Below are 18,428 nucleotides of genomic sequence, written 5' to 3' on the forward strand. Positions count from 1 at the left end.
TCTCCAGCCTTTCTGGGGGAGGTGGAAAGAGGCTTCCAGAACCCACAAGGAACTGTGCATCCGGTACAACTCCAGACAGCAATTGTTTAGTGAGTTTTATTTTATATTTTCCTTTTTCTGTTTTGTGAAGTTCTCAAATTAGTTTACTCTGAGGTCAATGACAATGTTGGACTCTCTGTGCCTGGAAGCATGTCACCTTGACACAGAGAAGCCACCAGCCTTCCGCTGTCCTTGTGAGAATGTCAGCAAAGCCCCCAGGACCCCCTTTCTTTTACATTTTAAGAAGTACAGGGTGTGACTCACACTTCAGTCTGCCTTGGCTGAAGCGCGCGCGCGCACACACACACACACACACACACACACACACACACACACACAATATTTGGAAAACAACCGCAAGACTGTGGCTGTGTAAACGCTACAGGCTGTTTTTTAAAAAAGTAACTTGATTTCCAGAGTGGTCTCTGCCTACACACCTTTATTCAGACTTACAGAATACAGCCACCCACCCACCCCCTCCATCTGTAGTTCTGTTTGCCTCCATTGTAGTTATCTGTAACCCAGCGGTAATCCAAGAGTTATATGGAAAATTCTAGAAATGAGCAATGCCTAAGTTTTAAATTGTACTATTCAAAGAAATGTGGTGAACGCCTGTGCTGTCCAGCTCCATCCTGCCTGGATCACGAACTACCCGTCCCCTACTCCCCCACCGCATATACTACCCAGCCTTGGTCAGTTAGTATCTGTGTCTGTTAACTGACCCACCATCTCAATACCACAATGCTGGGTTCATATCACCCTTACCTCACCCAGCGATGGCCCCAAGGAGCTAGAACAGGGGTGCAGTTCAGATGTGCCAGAGAGAAGCCAGAAAGCGCTTCCTGTGAGTGAGAAGGCTTGAAGGCTGGAGGCTCCTTGACCTCAGCTCCACTGCATGGCTGACTCAATGAATCTCACTGAACGGCAAGTGGCATCCGTAAAGCCTTTAACATGCCATCTGGCCCATGGTAAGAACTCAGTGTGGGGTGGCATTATTAACAATGATGATAAACTTCTTCAGGAACCCTAGGTTTGAGGCAGGGGGATTTATCCCTAACATTCTCTTAGCATTTATTTCCATTCTTTCTTTAGGATCTTGGCCTCTATTGTCTGGAAGAGGTAAAACTGTTCAGTCAATATCTGTGTCGGCTTTCACCAGAATGTAAGGAGTGGCCATTTTCACTCCCATCCTCCTCCATGTTCTTCTGGGCTAAGCATGAGCATTTCGCCTTTTACTTTCGAAAGTCGGAGATGAGTGTTCATATGGCACACCATTACCTAATGAGTGCACCGTTACAAAGGGGAAAAAATTGAGTTCCCTCCACTGTTCCGAGAGGAGCAAGATGGCGGCTAAAACCCTCTGGTGATTTTAGCCACTTTCAGAAGCACTGAGGAGACGAGGCCATGAAACACAGTGCCGGCTGATTTCAGACAGTAAGGAGAGGCTGCTTTGAAGAGAGCAGGAAGGCACTGGTGACTCTCAGTCACCCCTCCCTCAACCCAGGCCAAGCCTGGAGAGAGACTCCTCCCACCTGAGCAAGATGTTAGGACTTGAACCTTAGTTCAACTCAGCCTACCATGTGCACTCCAGTTCTAAGCAAAACCCTGTGACCACTGCCCCATGATCGTAGCCATGAATTCCTGGAGCTACGTGAGGCCTGTCTCGGCAAGGTGCCTGACTACAACCCTACCCTGTCCTGCAGCCTCCGCTGCAGAGTCCGGATTCCACCTGCTGAGGAGCTGGGAAGGGAAGCTAGCAAAGGCCATAGTCAAAAGCTCGGCACCATGCACACAGCAGAGAGACCCTGCACACAATAGAAACTGTAACGGAAGGCCCATGCCAGCAGCGGTGGTGGCACAGGCCTTTAATCTCAGCACTCAGAGGCAGAGCCAGGTGAATCTCTATGAGTTCAAGGCCAGCCTGGTCTACAGAGTGAGATCTAGGACAGGCACCAAAACTACACAGAGAAACCCTGTCTCAAAAAACAAACAAAAACAGAAGGCCCCATAGCAGGGCCCACAGACAGAGCCTCTAGGCCAATGACATCAGGGAGGGAGATCCAAGAGTGGAAGGTTTGGTCCATCCTTTTTCAGACTTAAAATGGCCCAGGGACACATCCACATTCCTCCCAAGCCTAAAGGCTCTGAAGCTGTGAGAATTGGGTGCCACCCTGCTTATTGTCAGCCTTAGTTGCCAAGGGATGCCTTTACTAGCATTATCTGAGACTGAAACAGCTTAATATGAGTAGAAGACGACTCTGCTCACTGAAGTGGGAGAGATGGTGAATGCAAGTCTTCCACTCGGAACTGAGCTCTAGGCCACTAAAATTAAACACTCAGCAGACCATAACCTCCATCTCTGAGCCCACCTATGGGAAGGGCCCTCCCCGAGCTCCCTCCCCCAAGTGCTCGTCCAATGCCAGGGTAAGACACATAGCCCCAGAATGTTGGACTTCTCTTCCATTAGCAGCATCCAGAGTTATGTGCAACTGTCTTGGGGCACAAGTCCATCTCAGCAACTATAGACCAGGTATTCCAGCCCTGGGAGATGTAGGTAGACAGTTCTTTCTGGGTGATCTCCCATTTCTTCCTTTTTTAAAAGAGGCTTCATTACATTTATTTATTTGTTTGTTTATTTATTTATTGAGAGAGTGTATGCATGTGTGTGTGTGTGTGTGTGTGTGTGTGTGTGTGAAATGTCCCACAGACAGACACCAATCTGATCAACTCAATACCTCAGTGAAGGGTCCCTCTTCTCAGGGTTACTCTAGTTTTTATCAATTTGATAATAAAAACTAACCAGTATAGGTGAATTCACTCTGAACAGCCCCCGAGAATAGTTTATGTGCTGAACATAAACTTAGTGGTGGAATTTGTGGTGGTTTGAATAGGAATGGCCCCCATAAGTTTATCTGTTTGAATGCCACCAGGGAGTGGCACTATTTGAAAGGATTAGAAGGTTTGGGAGGTGTGGCCTTGTTAAAGGAAGTACATCACTGGGGGTGGGCTTTGAAGTTTCAAAAACCCATGCCAGGCCCAGACTCTCTGTCTTTCTATCTATGGATCAGGACACAGAACTCTCAGCTACTACTCCAATGCCTGCATGCATGCCACCATGCTCCCCACCAGGATGATAATGGACTAAACATCTGAAACTGTAAGCTAGCCCCAATTACATGCTTTCTTTCCGAAGGGTTTCCTTGTTCATGGTGCCTGTTCATGGCAATAGAACACTGACTAAGACAGAATTGAAGGAAAAAACACCAGAGAGAAATATCAATATCTCACCAAACCTACACCGGAAGAGACCTTCTGAACTCTTCCTCCCCTGCTTGGGATGAACAGAACCATGTCATGAGAGCAAGCTGGCACACACACACAAAGGCTGCTGGACAGCTGCTCAAGTCACCGGGAGAGCATATATCTGCCTTAGCGTCTCACTGTCTAAGCCAAGTGTCACTTTGCTTCCCTGTGATTAGAGAACAAGCGTCTTCACTTACCCGTGATGAATCTGCCTCTAGCATGTTTAACAATCCTTCTAATTACCCAAGCATTCTGACAACAGGTAGGTGACCCTGCATAGGTTCAGCTCCTCTCCCTCTCTGCTTGCAACTGGATTTAGGTCTAAGATGTGCTTTCCAATAATAAATTTCATTGATTCAGCATTGTTTGTTTAAAAGGTAGCTAAGATTCATTTAGTTGACTGACATTTCCTGGGACCCCTTTGCCTCTGTGGAAACAATTCCCACACCAGAAGTTGAAATTTATATTCTTTCCTTCCTTCAGGACTCTCTTTCTCTCATTCCAATCCAAAAAGAAAAATACCTTGGCTTACAATGACCAGCTAGTGGCCACCAGAGATTGTTCATATAATTTTCCACCCCTTACAGGGCTCCCATCCTACCCTACTTTACACTACCAAAATCAAAGGCATGACACGTGGGTGGGCTGTGAGTCTCAGTCTACCCAGGAGCTTTCATATTAGGAGCAGGGGAAGATTTTCACACACACACACACCCCTCCCCCGCACAGAGGAAGAATTTGCTTTCCCTCTGCTTTCTTGTTCTATTTGTACCCTCAGTGGATTGGAGGATACCCACCTACCTGGGAGAGAGCAATCTTATTCACCAAGTCCACTGATTCAAGCACAAAAGCTCTTCTGGAAATAGCCTCGGAGGCACATCCAGAAAGAATGTCTTACCAGCTATCTGGGCATCCCTTGGCCAAGTCAAGTTGACATACAAAATTAGCATCACCCCTGGTGTGGGCCCTGAGAGGGGCTCTTCAGAGGGTTTGCTGGAGATGGGCCCCCTGGCTGACTGGGATGGCTCTTTCCAAGCACACTGACAGATCAAAAGCAAAATGATCAAACGGAGTCTTAACAAAGACTGCACTGCGCCTGAGCTGGTGAGGTGTGAATTGTGGAAGCTCTGTTTATGTTCCGACTCCTTGGGGAGCTAGGTACAAAGTCAGACTTTATTGCTGTAATGAAAACATCCATTGATTTACAAGATTTTGGAAGTGCACCTCCACAGATGAAAGGATGCAGAGGAAACAAGAATTACCATGCGGCTCCTCCCGTCTCCTCCCCCCTCCTCCTCCCCTCATGAATGTGAAATTTGGATTGAAATATGGTTTGGGGATGAGGCGGAGAGCAGGGACAAATGTCAAGTGCTGTGTGGTTCTGCCCTGTGGAATTGTCCCACTAGCCATCCATATGGGCAGAGAGGAAGGCCTGCCAACTCTGTTGTCTTCATTCTGGTCCTCGGCTTCATGCTTCTCAATTTCTCGTATAAAGACATAAAAGCAGGGAGATTATAACTTTGTCTTCCTTCTCCCCTGCCTAACATCTGAACCTCATTCTTGTGTTTGTGAGATTGCTTACGTAACAAATCCTGATGGGAAACAGAGCTGACCTCAGAGAATACCAGATTTGTGCCTTCCCAGGCTTCCTTGCCGCGCTAGAGTGTCGGGGAGTGGCCTGGGGCAGCCATGCAGGCTCTCACACACCTATCCTCCCCTAAAAGATGGGAGCTCAGAGAAGTGACCAAGGCAAATACCTTCCGCAGGGGACAGATGGCCAGAGGCAGAGGCAGCAACTTTGCCCTTTGAGGGTGGTAACTAACACCACTGTGTCTATAGGGCAAAGAAAGACACTGGGCAGGAAGTGCCACCAGGTGCCATGGACACAACATCGTCTATAGGTAGAGTGTGGTTGAGGGTTTGTGATAACTCCTTCTATTGTTCAGGCTACCTTTTCTCTATATCAACTCAAAACCGCAATTCCCACCTTAAAATAGATGAGAGAGAGAGAGAGAGAGAGAGAGAGAGAGAGAGAGAGAGAGAGAGAGAGAGAGAGTTTATTCTGTGATCAAATATAAGTGACCATGGCCCAGGAACACAGATTTAGGTTATTCCAAATACCATGTAGCAATTTCATGAAGCTTTTATGGAAACAGAACAAAACTTATCAAAAATCAACACACTTTCCAAATACCTGGGTGGAAACAGCAGTTAGGGGGTCAAAGCAAAGTGGGAAAATCTCTGCTAGAGGCCTCAGATGCCACCTGCTGACACTCTTAGCCTTTTGGTTGGTGTGAGCTACTGGCCTATTAAGCTAATGCATCCTAGAAGGTTTTACCTGTGAGTCACATGTTGGGTCAGACACGGAGGTGAGCATGGAATAGCTAAGGGGACTAAAGATCGCATGGGATAATTTATAATTAGGCTCTATATCTGCCACATTCCCCCCTCTCCACAGCCACCACAGTTCTCGTCAGTTAATCAGCCCTGTGGAGTTCAGTGAAAGGTGGGGTACCTTCAGAAACGTCCATTCACACCTATCCCAGCTCAGCATCTGAGGCTTTGCCCAGGGACCTCTGAGCCGCCCCCAAATTCTTCCAACCTATTGCCCTCTACTTATCTTAGCCAGACTTCTGCTTGTTGCTAGAAACTAATGAAGTTGATTGGAGATGTGCTGAAGGCACAGAGTTGGAAGGGAAGCCATCTAATAGCTGTTAGAAAAACAATTGAAAACATCTTCCAGACCTCGAATGGAAAGATATCAAACAGAGAAAATCCATGTAACCAATGTTGAGTCCCAAAGTCAGTGGCATCAGATCTGACTGGAGTGGTGTTTCTCCAACCTGAGTTGAAAATGGATGCTTTTAAGAAGCCAAGAGACTCTGTTAGGGTTGATTTCAAATATATATAATAAGTACATATATATTTTCTACCACATTGCTAGTCAAATATAAGGAAACATAAAACTAGGTATAAGCTCCTTAGGATCGTACCCCATTTTCAATTACAAAACCAAAACAAATACACAGATTAATTACAAGCAGAACTACAAAAGCAATAACATTCAAATTAACATCATTAATTTAATGGGAGAGATGATGGTGTTTTGCTGAGGCTGGATCGTTGCTCGCCACATGGCTCTGGCACCAATGGCGAAGACACAGGAGGACTTGAAAAGAGGGCTAGCCTGCCTTTGCCCCCCTTGGCTAGAATCCACTGAGCCCTGGACTTCCTCCCATCCATCACATAGCGGCTTCAACTTCATTTTCTACACCAGTCCTCGCAGGATAACTGGCTTTGGTTGCTTTGCTGACTTATGCCAATGTTCTTTCTTTCCCTGAATTAACCCTCCCTTAATAGAGCCATAACACATTGAAGTTGCTGGCCCTGCATGGTGCCCATGCTGAGCACTGCTCAAAACAATGGCTAGCAGGAAAGAAGACCAAACTGCTCATGTGCAGACTCCACAGCATGCAAGGGGTGGGAGATGACAGTTCAGGGTACAAGGAGGCTGGACACTCATTTCAGGCAGCAATAGCACACAGTTGGGTCCTACTTAACACAGTTCTTGAACTCTAGCACAAAGGCAATGGAGGTTCTCAGGCATGCCCTGCAGGAGTCACGTGAGTGCTTGCCCTCCAGCTCTGTTCAGGAAGGATAGGGCATTTTGATTCCCATCACTAGGAAAGAAAATGCAGCAATTACAACCGAAGGGATTGCACATTTCAACACATTCGCTTCTAAGAAACACAGTAGGCACAACAATCAGAATTAAAATACTGTTTACAAAAATCTGAGGTAGCCAGATGGCTCAGAGGGTAAAGGCAGCTACATCCAAGCCTAATGATGGAGTTCCATTCCTGGAACTCACATGGTGGAAGAGCATATGACTCCTGCATATTGTCATCAGTCCTCCTCCACATGTGTAGTACCATAGCACATGGACACACACACACACACACACACACACACACACACACACACACACACAAAGATGCATGTCAAATTTAAATATTTGCCTGTAATAAGCAGATTGACCACAAGGTATCACACACAACAAAGGAGACTGGAATGAAAACCGACTTGCTCACTAACAAGAGGAGGGCTTTCTATGAACCAAGGGGATAATTCCCGTGATTATCCATGCACAGTGAATGCAGAAGCTCAATCTTTTTAATTAAGTCAAATAAACAAACAAATAAATAAATAAGGGAGACAGAGATAAGGAGAAAAGGAGAGCTGGGCACAATAGGAATCTACAAGACACCCACATTTATAAAGCTTCTTTTTAAAATCTTGCTTCACAAAGAAGGCGGGGCAGCGTTTTAGAAACCGGACCGTGAAGCTTTGCGCTTCCTCTTTCCAGCCAGCGCCGAGCGATGGGCATCTCTCGAGACAACTGGCACAAGCGCCGCAAGACCGGGGGTAAGAGGAAGCCCTACCACAAGAAGCGGAAGTATGAGCTGGGACGGCCTGCTGCCAACACGAAGATTGGCCCTCGTCGTATACACACAGTCCGAGTCCGAGGAGGCAATAAGAAGTACCGTGCCCTAAGATTGGATGTGGGGAACTTTTCCTGGGGCTCTGAGTGTTGTACCCGGAAAACAAGGATCATTGATGTTGTCTACAACGCATCCAATAACGAGCTGGTCCGCACCAAGACCCTGGTGAAGAACTGCATTGTGCTTATCGACAGCACACCATACCGACAGTGGTATGAGTCTCACTATGCGCTGCCCCTGGGCCGCAAGAAGGGGGCCAAGCTGACTCCTGAAGAGGAAGAAATATTAAACAAAAAACGATCAAAGAAAATCCAAAAGAAATATGATGAAAGGAAAAAGAACGCTAAAATCAGCAGTCTTCTGGAGGAGCAGTTCCAGCAGGGCAAGCTTCTTGCCTGTATTGCCTCAAGACCAGGCCAGTGTGGCAGAGCAGATGGCTACGTGCTAGAAGGCAAGGAGCTGGAGTTCTATCTGAGGAAGATCAAAGCCCGGAAAGGCAAATAAAACATCATTCATAGCTCATGTAATAAAGGTGTTTATTGTTCTGTAAAAAAAAAAAAAAAAAAAAAAAAAAAATCTTGCTTCACAATATGGAGAAAAGGGATTTTTGAAAGTTTCACTTATAAAGTCCTCCTTTAAAAGACAAATGAATATCTGTACCCAGATTTTGGTATTGGGGTAATGCTGGCTACATAAAATGAGTTTGTGTTCCTTCCCTTTCTATCTTATGAAATTCTTTGAGGCACTCTTATCTAAAGATCTGGGCAGAACTCGGCTCCGATTCCCTCAGGACACGGGCTGTTTTAAGATGGGAGACTTTTTATTACTGTTTCCATCTCACTGCTTATTCAGGTTTATACCCTCCTGCTATAATTTTGGCAGGCTGTACGTATGTGGCGATGTATCTATTTCTTGTAGATTTTCTAATTTGTTGGAATGTAGGTTTTCAGAGTATGCCCCTAGGATCTTCCCAGAGTCATTGGTGTCTGAGGCAATCTCACCCTTTCCTTGCCCTTTGTCTGATACTTTGAAGACAGGTCAGTGCAAGCTGACTTAAAAGTGGGTAGCAGCAGAGCATGGCCTTAAATTCCCAATCCTCCTGCCTCCACCTCCCAGGTGCTGCAATTAGATGTGTATCCCACCTTGCCCATCTTTTTTTTTTTTTGTCTCTAGCTTTATTGATTTGGATCTAATCTCTTTCTTTTAGTTAGTTTTGCTAAAGTTTTTTCAATCTTATTTATTTTTTCAAAGGACCAACTTTGTCATTAATTCATTGTTATTATTCATTTTCATATCATTAATTTATGCCCTAATATGAATTATTTCTTTCCATCTACTGATTTGGTGTTTGGTTGGTTCTTATTTTTCAAAGGCTTTGAGATATATCACTAAGTCATTTGAGATTTCTCTGGTGTGTGTGTGTGTGTGTGTGTGTGTGTGTGTGTGTGTGTGAATGTGTATTCTACAGAGTTTTGGAGGAATATTCAATATATGTCTGTTAAATCCATTTGACTTGTGCCATTTAATTATGATGTTTCCATGTGGGCTGTTTGTCTGGATGACTTGTCTATTATTAAGAGTAGGAAATTGACTTCACAGACTATTATTGTGTAGAGACCAATCTGTGTCTTCAAATCAGCAGTTTAGTTTGTTTCATGAAATTATCTGCACCCATTTTTGTCCACATGATTCTTAATAAAATATTTGCAAATCAGGTTCAATATCAATTAAAAGGATAGCTTTCATAGATGTAAGGGTGGTTCGACACGCACAAATAGGTAAATGTAATGCATCACATCAATAGATTCAAGACATAAACCACATGATCATCTAAGGAGATGCAGGAAAGACCTTCTGGAAGTCCAGTGTCCCTTCATGATGAAATGCATTGCACAGGCTAACATGAGGAGGGACATATCTCAGCATAGCAAAGACCGCTTCTGATAATCCCATCTCCAACATTGCTCTAAATGGAAAAAAACCCTCAAATTAGAAATGAGGTAAAGATGTCTACCTTAATCCACTCTTATTAACACACTCCTTAATGTCTAATCTAGAGCAGTGAGAAAAAGCAGTGGAATGAAAGAAGTGATAAAAATGGGAAAGGAAGAAGTCCAAGTATTCTCACTTGCAGACGGGATTATCCTACATTGACATGGACTCTGAGGACCCCACAGAAAACTCTTACAAATGACAAATGCTTTCAGCAAAGTACCAAGACACAAAATTAGCATATAAACATTCAATAGCTTTCCTACACAGCAAAGCAGACATGCTGAGAAAGAAATCATACAGGCAATCCCATTCATAATACCTAGGAATAAGCCTGGTCTACAAGGTGAAAGACATCTACAATGCAAAGAAAGAACCTGAAGAAGACATTGGAGAAAGGAAAGACCTGCTATGCTCATGGAGTTTCAGAATTAATATCATGAAAAGAGCTATATCCAAAAATGACTTAGAGATTCAATGGAATATACATCAAAATCCCAAAAGCATTCTTCTTAGAAATAGAAAAAATGCTAAAATTGATATGAAGAATGAGCTAACAAAACAGTGCTGAAAGTATCCCATGCTTGACTTCAAGTTACACCACTGAGCCATAGTAATAAAAGCAACAGAGGGCTGGCAAAGCAATACACATGTAGATCACTGGGGTAGAACAGAGGACCCAGAAATAAGCCACACAGCTACAACCACCTGGTTCTTTACAGAGAAGCCAAAAAACGAACACTGGAGAAGAGTATCTCATCCCATGGCAGAACTGGCACAAGTAGGAGATGAAACTATATCCCCACATCTCACTTATACAAAGCCAATTAAAATTAATCAAAGATCTAAACATAAGACCGAAAACTCTGAAACTGTAATTAGAGGGGAATGCATGGAAAAGACGTTAAAATACAGGCGGAGGGAAGAACGTTCTGAAGAGGATTCTAATGACCCACGAAATAATCATAATAACTAATAATTAGGATTGCATGAAATTGAAAGTTTCTGTGCAGCAAATGAAGTAATCTAGTAAACAAAATCCTCAGAGTGGGGGAAAGATCTTTGTAATCTACATGGATGCTAAAGGTTTGTTAGTGAGAACATATTTTAAAAACTCAAAGACCTACTAAAATGCAAAAGCAAGGCCAACAACTCACTCAATAACTGGACCAATGAAGTGAGCATCCAGTTCTCAAAAGGTGAGGTACACATGGACAATAAGCATGAAAACATTCAACATCCTTAGCCATCAGGGAAACGTGAATTTCAGCTAAATGAGATTCTGTCTCATGCCAGTCAGCAAGGCTAGGATTAAGAAGACAAAAAAGAACAAAATGGGTCAGGGTTTAGGAGTGAAGAAACCCCTATACGCTGCTGGTAGGGATTTAATTGACCTCACTACTATGCTAAACAGCAGAGTCCATATGACCAGGCTGTAACACTCCTGGATCAGTACCTGAATCCAGCGTTCACAGAAATACTTGCACATCCATGTTTACTGCCGTAATGTTCCCAAGAGTCAAGATTCAGAATCAGCCTAGTGTCTGTAAGCCTGTGAGTAGATAAACAGAATGTGGTATGTACAAATGTGGACTATGTTATCAAAGAAGAATGAAATTATGGTATCTGCTGCAAAATGGACATATTTTGGAGGCAATCATGTAAGTAAAATATGCAAGAGCCCCAAAGACAAATGTTATATGTTTTCTCTCAGTTGTACACCATAAGAGTTTATATAGATGCATAAAATCCTGTGTCTATGTGTGTGTGTGAGAGAGAGAGAGAGAGAGGAGGGAGAGGGGGGTCACAGAAGAGAGAATGTCTGGGAGGAAGAAGAAGAGAAGAAAGAAGAGAGTAGGGGAAGACAGTATATGGCCCAAACACATGATACACTGGAATGATAATGTTTTATGAAACTGTCATCATATGCAATGAATATAAGCCACTAAAAGTTTAAAACATCAATAAGGATATTATTTGACACCTCATGAAGTATATACTAAAAGTCAGCCTTGCAGCCCAGAAATCTGCATCTCAAAAACGACCCAATTGTGACTCAAACTCCAAAGGCAAGTCTACCAGACATGGCTGGGACACGAGGAACACAAAGCTATCCTTTGCTGCATAATGAGTCTGCACAGAGCTTTATCTTCTCAAGCCAGAATAGGCCCTGAGAGTTCAGTTACACTGGAGTGAAACACTCTCCTCACGATTCATGAAAACATTTCATTAACTGATTATAGATCTTGTAGCTTCAGCGGGGGGACTGAGAAGTGCACTCCTGACCTAAAACTCCTTCCACAGGGATTGAATGACATACCGACTGTTAAAATTTCCCCTGTTCAACTGGGAGGTGGTAAGAAATTGCCTGTTCTTTCTAACCAGGCAATGGCAATGGCATGTACTAAATAAAGAGATGATTCCTCAGTTATCTTTGGGTCTAAGAAAATCTTTTCAGACTTGGCAAATATGTTTTTAAAACAATGACTTTGTGTACATTTGGATGGCAGCTAAAACTTATAAATAATAGCTTGCAAAATAGGTGAACCCATACTTTTGCAAAAGCCCTCACACATTTCATGTCATACCAATGTGTGTCATTCAAAATCACCTCTTGTCCAATCAGATCGAGTTGAAAAATATCTCATCAGAGCCCCCATCCCAGTAGTCACTTGGTGCAAATGGTGAGCCAGAAAGAAGGAAAGAAACAGATGTGCTCACTACTGCTCGACACCAATGTGTCACAGATGTGCTCAAGACTGCTGGAAACAGCTAGAACCAGATGTGCTCAAGACTGCTGGAAACAGCTAGAACCAGATGTGCTCATGACTGCTGGAAGCAGATGTGCTCATCATTGTTGGAAATAGATGGTGTGAGCAGGTGGAGTTCTGTTGTAAATAAAGGGTTAACCAAGATTGTGGTAAAGAAAGGAAAGGAGAGGAGATGAGTAAAAAGGAAGTTTGAAGAATGCACAGGTGGTACCACAAATGAACATTCTTAATCCAAAATCTAAAATATTCTAAAAATATTTTGTAAAATTTTCTCCAGATCTGAATACCCAGTACCTGAGGACTAGCCTTCATGGTACCAGAAAGTGCCATGCAAGCATCCAAGGAGGGAAGCAGCGAACAGTCCTACCTTGGTATGACATCCATGAACCACAACAACAAGCAGCATGGCATGATAACCCTAAGGGTGCACTAGGGGCATGCGTGTCTTGGCAGGAACCAACAGTTCTCTAATCAGACTTAAAACATGCGCAACAAGAGGAAAGTCATGCTTGGTCCTGGAAACCCAGCCAACTACCCAGGGCTAGTGATGTCATAGATCATGGAGGTGAACCTCCAACTGTCACTTTACTAAGCCAGCACAATCCCTAACTATATTCTCAATGTGTCCTTATACCCACAAGTAAATGAAGTCTTCACCCCTCAACAAGGAAACCTCTCCTTGAAACATTTGGAGTCCACTACAGAAAACCACAACCAATCAAAATGCAGAGTTGTAGAGCCTAGTCCCAGTGGACACATCAAAAACAAGAACAAAACAAACACAGACTCCTGCACCTAAGGCTCAGGGAACACTGAGGAAGATGGGGTGGAAAGACTGTAAGACCCAGTGGATCATGGAGTTTGCTGTGAGATTCTGTCTTCCAGTAATGTCAGATGCCATACCCCAAAAGTCTCACCAACATAACTGCCCTAACATGAACTGGACAAGGACAGTACCAATGGACATGTCAAAGTGGACAGGAAAAGCCCATGAGGCCTCAGCCCTATACAAAGAACTAACTACACACAACTAAGGAAATCTGATAACAGGAGAAATAGTTTTCCTCAAGGAAGAGCACACTACTGGTTATCCAACACCAAATGGTCAGCCCTGGAAACATACAAGAAAGTAACATTGTATAGACTGAACAGGTTGTATTTAGAAATTATATTTGTGTGTGTGTGTGTGTGTGTGTGTGTGTGTGTGTGTGTGTGTGTGTGTGTGTGCATATACACAATATGCATTTAGTAACAATGAAAAAAGAGGGCATAAATTTGAAAGAGAGCAAGGAGGGTATATAGGTGGGTTTGGAGGGATGAAAGAGAAGGGAGAAATAATGTAATTATATATATTATCTCAAAAATAAAAGTAATAATTAAACACTTGCCTTCAGGTTGTGTGGAAGCATGTATAAAACATAAATGATTTTTTGTGTGTGTTTAGATTTGGGTCTGATTCCCAAGGTTCTCATGATGGGTATGAAAATATTCTGAAGTCTATAAATGTCTTATAAACTTAAGCATTTTGGATAAGGCATACACAATTGGTGGTGACTCAGTGGACAAAGCAAGGAGAAGGAAGACTGCCAAACCACCTATCCATCCATCCATCCATCCATCCATCCATCCATCCATCCATCCATCCATCCATCTATCCATCCATCCATCCAATCCATCCATCTGTCCATCCATCCATCCATCCATCCATCCATCCATTCAATTACTCAGCAAGTGCCTATTAAACACCTGTAACATAGCAGATACTATTCTTGGCTGTCAGAATATAACAGTCCCTCTCTGTGGAACTTAATCACTTGTCTGGAAAGACAGATAAAAAATAAATGCATGTCAAATACATTTCAGCAGACAAAGAGAACTCCCTAAAGTGCCAAAGATTAGGGGAATGGGCAGAAGGCTACATTGATAAGGCTGCCATAGTGCATAATCTCAGTCTATGAGGAAGCAGAACAAGCATACATCTGGAGAAGAGTCCCAGGAAACAATGGAACCACAAACACAGGAAGTAAGACCCATCTGAAACTTCCTCTCCCGATACCGAAACACTTGGCTGTAGAAGAATGTACAAAGGTCATCCCAAAAGGATGGAGTAAGAGAGGGAGAAACGGGCCATGACCTTTGCACACCACATAAATACCAGTGCATAGTTCTGGCCGAGATGAGTAACTGGGGAGTCTCTTGGGCATATAAATTTTAGGGACTAATTGCTATTTAGTTAGGAAGGGCTGAAAGTTAAGAAAGCAATAAAAGTTGTGTGAAGAGATCAGTCGAGAAAGATTTAAATTTAGTTAGGATAATAATGGATAGTGAGGATGGTCATAAATTTGGAGCGTGTTTTGAAGGTAAAGTTAGCAAGATTTATTAAAAAAATTTTATTAGAGATGAGAGAAGAAGAGAGATTTAAGAACTACAAGTTTTCTGAGCAACTTGAAGAAACGAGTCATGGAAGATTCCGGAAGAAGTAGGTATGAACCCGTAGGCTTCAGAATATCTATCAAGCACACAGGTAGATGTGGAGATTAGGTAGGAAGCTGATATCATATGTAGAGGAAATAAAGAGACTGAACGGTTTAAATGAGGACGGTGCCCTCTTGGTGCTGGTATCAGAACGGAACCCTTGGTCCACAGTTGGTGGCACTTTTTGGAGAGGTTTAGGAGGTTCAACTTTGCTGGTGAAAGTATGTTGATGGGAATGGGCTTTGAAAGTTTCATAGCTTCACCCTGCTTCCAATTCTCTCTCCTTTGCCTCAGAACTGGGGGGTGGGGATGGTCATCTCTCAGCTTCTTTGAGTTATCATGCTAGCTTGCTCTCATGCTTTCCTGCCATTATGGTCTCTTACTCCTCTAGAACCGTAAGATGAATAAACTCTTCCTTCCATAACCTGCCTTAGCCCAGGTTACTATTGCTGTGATGAAACAGCACCATTAAAGCAACTTGAGGAGGAAAGGGTTTATTTGGATTATACTTTCACATCATCACTCATCACTGAAGGAAGTCAGGACAGGAACTCAAGGCAGGAACCTGGAGGCAGGAGCTGATGCAGAGGCCATGAAGGAGTGCTGCTTACTGGTTTGCTTCCCCTGACTTGCTCAGCCAGCTTTCTTATAGAACCAAGGACCACCAGCCCAGGGGTGGCACCACCCACAACAGTCTGGGCCCTCCTCCATCAATCACTAATTAAGAAAATTGCCTACAGTATGAATCCATGGAGACATTTTCTCAATTGAGGCTTCCTTCTCTCTTATGACCCTAATCTGAACTAGCCAACACAGTTATGTTATTTTATCAAAGCAACAGAAAAGTGATACAGAGGTGAAGGATGGGCACACAAACGCAGGAGTCACTAGGCATTGGATAATGCTGTCCATAAAATCCATTCATCTGTTCCATGTCTCTGCGAAGCAACCACTCAGAATAGGCAGGTGTCTACTATAAGGTTCACGGAATATCATTTAGGATGATTTATTCATTTATTGAGGTGGGGTTTCTTGTGGACCAAGCTAGCCCCAAACTCCCTAAGTAACTGACAATGACTTCGAACTTCTGATCCTCTAACACCCCATGGCTGGGATTATAGACCTAAACCACTCCAACCAGCTCACTTAGGATTATTTTTGGTGTAGTCTTGTTATTTCAGAAGTTGGGGGAGATGGTTGATCAGAATCCTTCTTTATCACCGCAATCACCCCCAGAATAAGATAGGAAGTGAAAGACAGAGCAGGCAGCCTGTCCTTCCTGAGAAGGCACAGCAGCTCTGTTCTCAGACTGCACCCTGAGGATTCTTTCTTATTATGCAGCACAGATGCCCATTGTTTTTCTGGAAAACCATAACACATACAAAAGAATAACAATAAACAAGTTTTAAAGTATTTGTAATCCTACAATTTAGGTCATTGCTTAATCCTTAAATATTAACAAAGCTATGGAGGCAATAGTTTAAATTGTACTTAAGCCAATTAGATAGCATAGGTAGTGAACATGTAAAAAAAAATCACAATCCTAAGAAAGAAATTTAGAAAGGTTTCTAATCCAGTTAACATCTTAAATAATTTTTGAATCTTATAAAATAAGATTTCAATATTAATTTGAATTTCTTTTACCTTGGTCCCTTGGATTTTTTGCTTTGGGTTTTTTTTTCTTTTTCTTCTTTTTTTTTTTTGGTATGGTATGGTATGTGTATGTGCCTGTGTGTGTGTGTGTGTGTGTGTGTGTGTGTGTGTGTGTGTGTGACGTAAATGTTTGAGAGTGATAAATATGTTCCTTGAGGGATGAATTTTAAAGCAAATCATTTATGCCAAATAATTTATCATGTGTGAAAACTGGTCTCCACATTTAATTGCTGGCATTTGGGGCTGAGGCTTTCTGGGCATAAGGTATGCACAAGTGTTAGCTTTCATTTTTTCCTTTGTCTTGGCGTCTTTTGGTGTGTCAATCAGGAAAAAAGACTGTCACATCACAGGAAGGAGTAGGACATAGGATGAATGAGCACAACCATTGGAAAGGGGTGGCTGGGTGGAGACAGGGCTGTACTTCTTAAACTCGCCAGTCTCCTTGTAGCCTCTGTAGAAATTAATGGCTTAATCGAGATAAAATGCTTAAAATGTTTTAATAACAAACTTGCTTCACATATTTCTGGAGTCAGATTAACTCACATATGTTCATTGAAAACAGTCATTTATTACTATAGCTTGTTAGGTATGATGTTCACCTTAAGGTTTTCATATTACTTAGAACGAAATATTGTACAAAATACTGATTTTTTTTTATCATATTAAGTGTTACAATATATTTTTTTCTTCTTTTTTTCCTGTGGGCTTTCCAATCTTTAGCGCTTATTTATCTTTCATTTATTATTTGCAGTGTTAGGGGTTGAGCCCAGAGTCCTCTGTGTGCTAGGCCAACATTCTTCCAGAGAGCTACATTCCCAGGTCTTATCATTTTTCAGTCACAAAGATTATGTGCCCACTGGCAGAAATTAGAAAATGAAATTAATTTTTAAAACTTTTACAAAATAGAGAGGAATGAACGTAAAATTGAGTGAGTCATGACACAAAAACATTTAGAAAAGGCATTCCCGTGAGACTCGTCATCACAGTGCTGGGGATGTAGTGGCTGCCCGGAGTCTTCCTTTCCTTTCTGTGGCTGTGAGAACTCGCCATGACAAAACATCTTAAGGGTTTATTTTGGCCCCAGTTCCACAGGGACAGATGCCCTCAGGCAGGGCAGGCCTGGCAACAGGAACAGCAACCTGCCTGGTCACACTGTGTCCTCATTCCGACACAAAAAGAGAACAGGAAGTGGAGACAGCTATAAAACCTCACAGCCCGCCTCCCATGAGCCACTTCTTCCGGCAAGACTCCACTTCCTAAAGGTTCGATGACTTCCCCCAACAGGGGCACCCACTTAGGACCAAGTGGTCAGATACACAAGCCTGTGGGAGACACTGCATGGTGAAATCACAATGCGAGAAGACAAAGGTTTGTTTTCCAGTGTGTAAGTAGCTGGGCATACAGAGCCATTGCGTCAGATGTATTTTCTTTTGAAATGAATGCATGTAACCATGTCTCTAAGAGTTGCTGTCCATTTTCTCTTCTATCACTAGCTGAACCCCAAAAGTGAATTATAGCTAATTAGTCAGAAACAAGTGCTTTGTAATTCCATTTGAAAATATCCCAGGCAGGAGAAGCCCAATTGGCTTGAATGATCTGTCACTAAATGTCCTTCCTGCTCTTTCTAGCTGTCCCACAATGAAGTATTTCAGTACAGTTCATTCAAATCTCTTAAGCCATAGCTTAGCCCTCT

General features: G+C 43.0%; 1 protein-coding gene across 1 annotated transcript; it reads left to right on the forward strand.

Annotated features, from left to right (window-relative positions):
• The first annotated feature begins 7,682 nt into the window (after positions 1-7,682).
• LOC128117363 (40S ribosomal protein S8) lies at positions 7,683-8,366 on the forward strand. The gene has a single exon (XM_052749269.1). The coding sequence runs from the start codon at positions 7,722-7,724 to the stop codon at positions 8,346-8,348; it is 627 nt and encodes a 208-aa protein (XP_052605229.1). The 5' UTR covers positions 7,683-7,721; the 3' UTR covers positions 8,349-8,366.
• Positions 8,367-18,428: the final 10,062 nt, after the last annotated feature.

The sequence above is a fragment of the Peromyscus californicus genome, unplaced genomic scaffold, assembly GCF_007827085.1.
Source record: "Peromyscus californicus insignis strain IS unplaced genomic scaffold, ASM782708v3 Scaffold_21__1_contigs__length_65335640, whole genome shotgun sequence".
In the NCBI taxonomy this organism is placed as follows: Eukaryota; Metazoa; Chordata; class Mammalia; order Rodentia; family Cricetidae; genus Peromyscus; species Peromyscus californicus.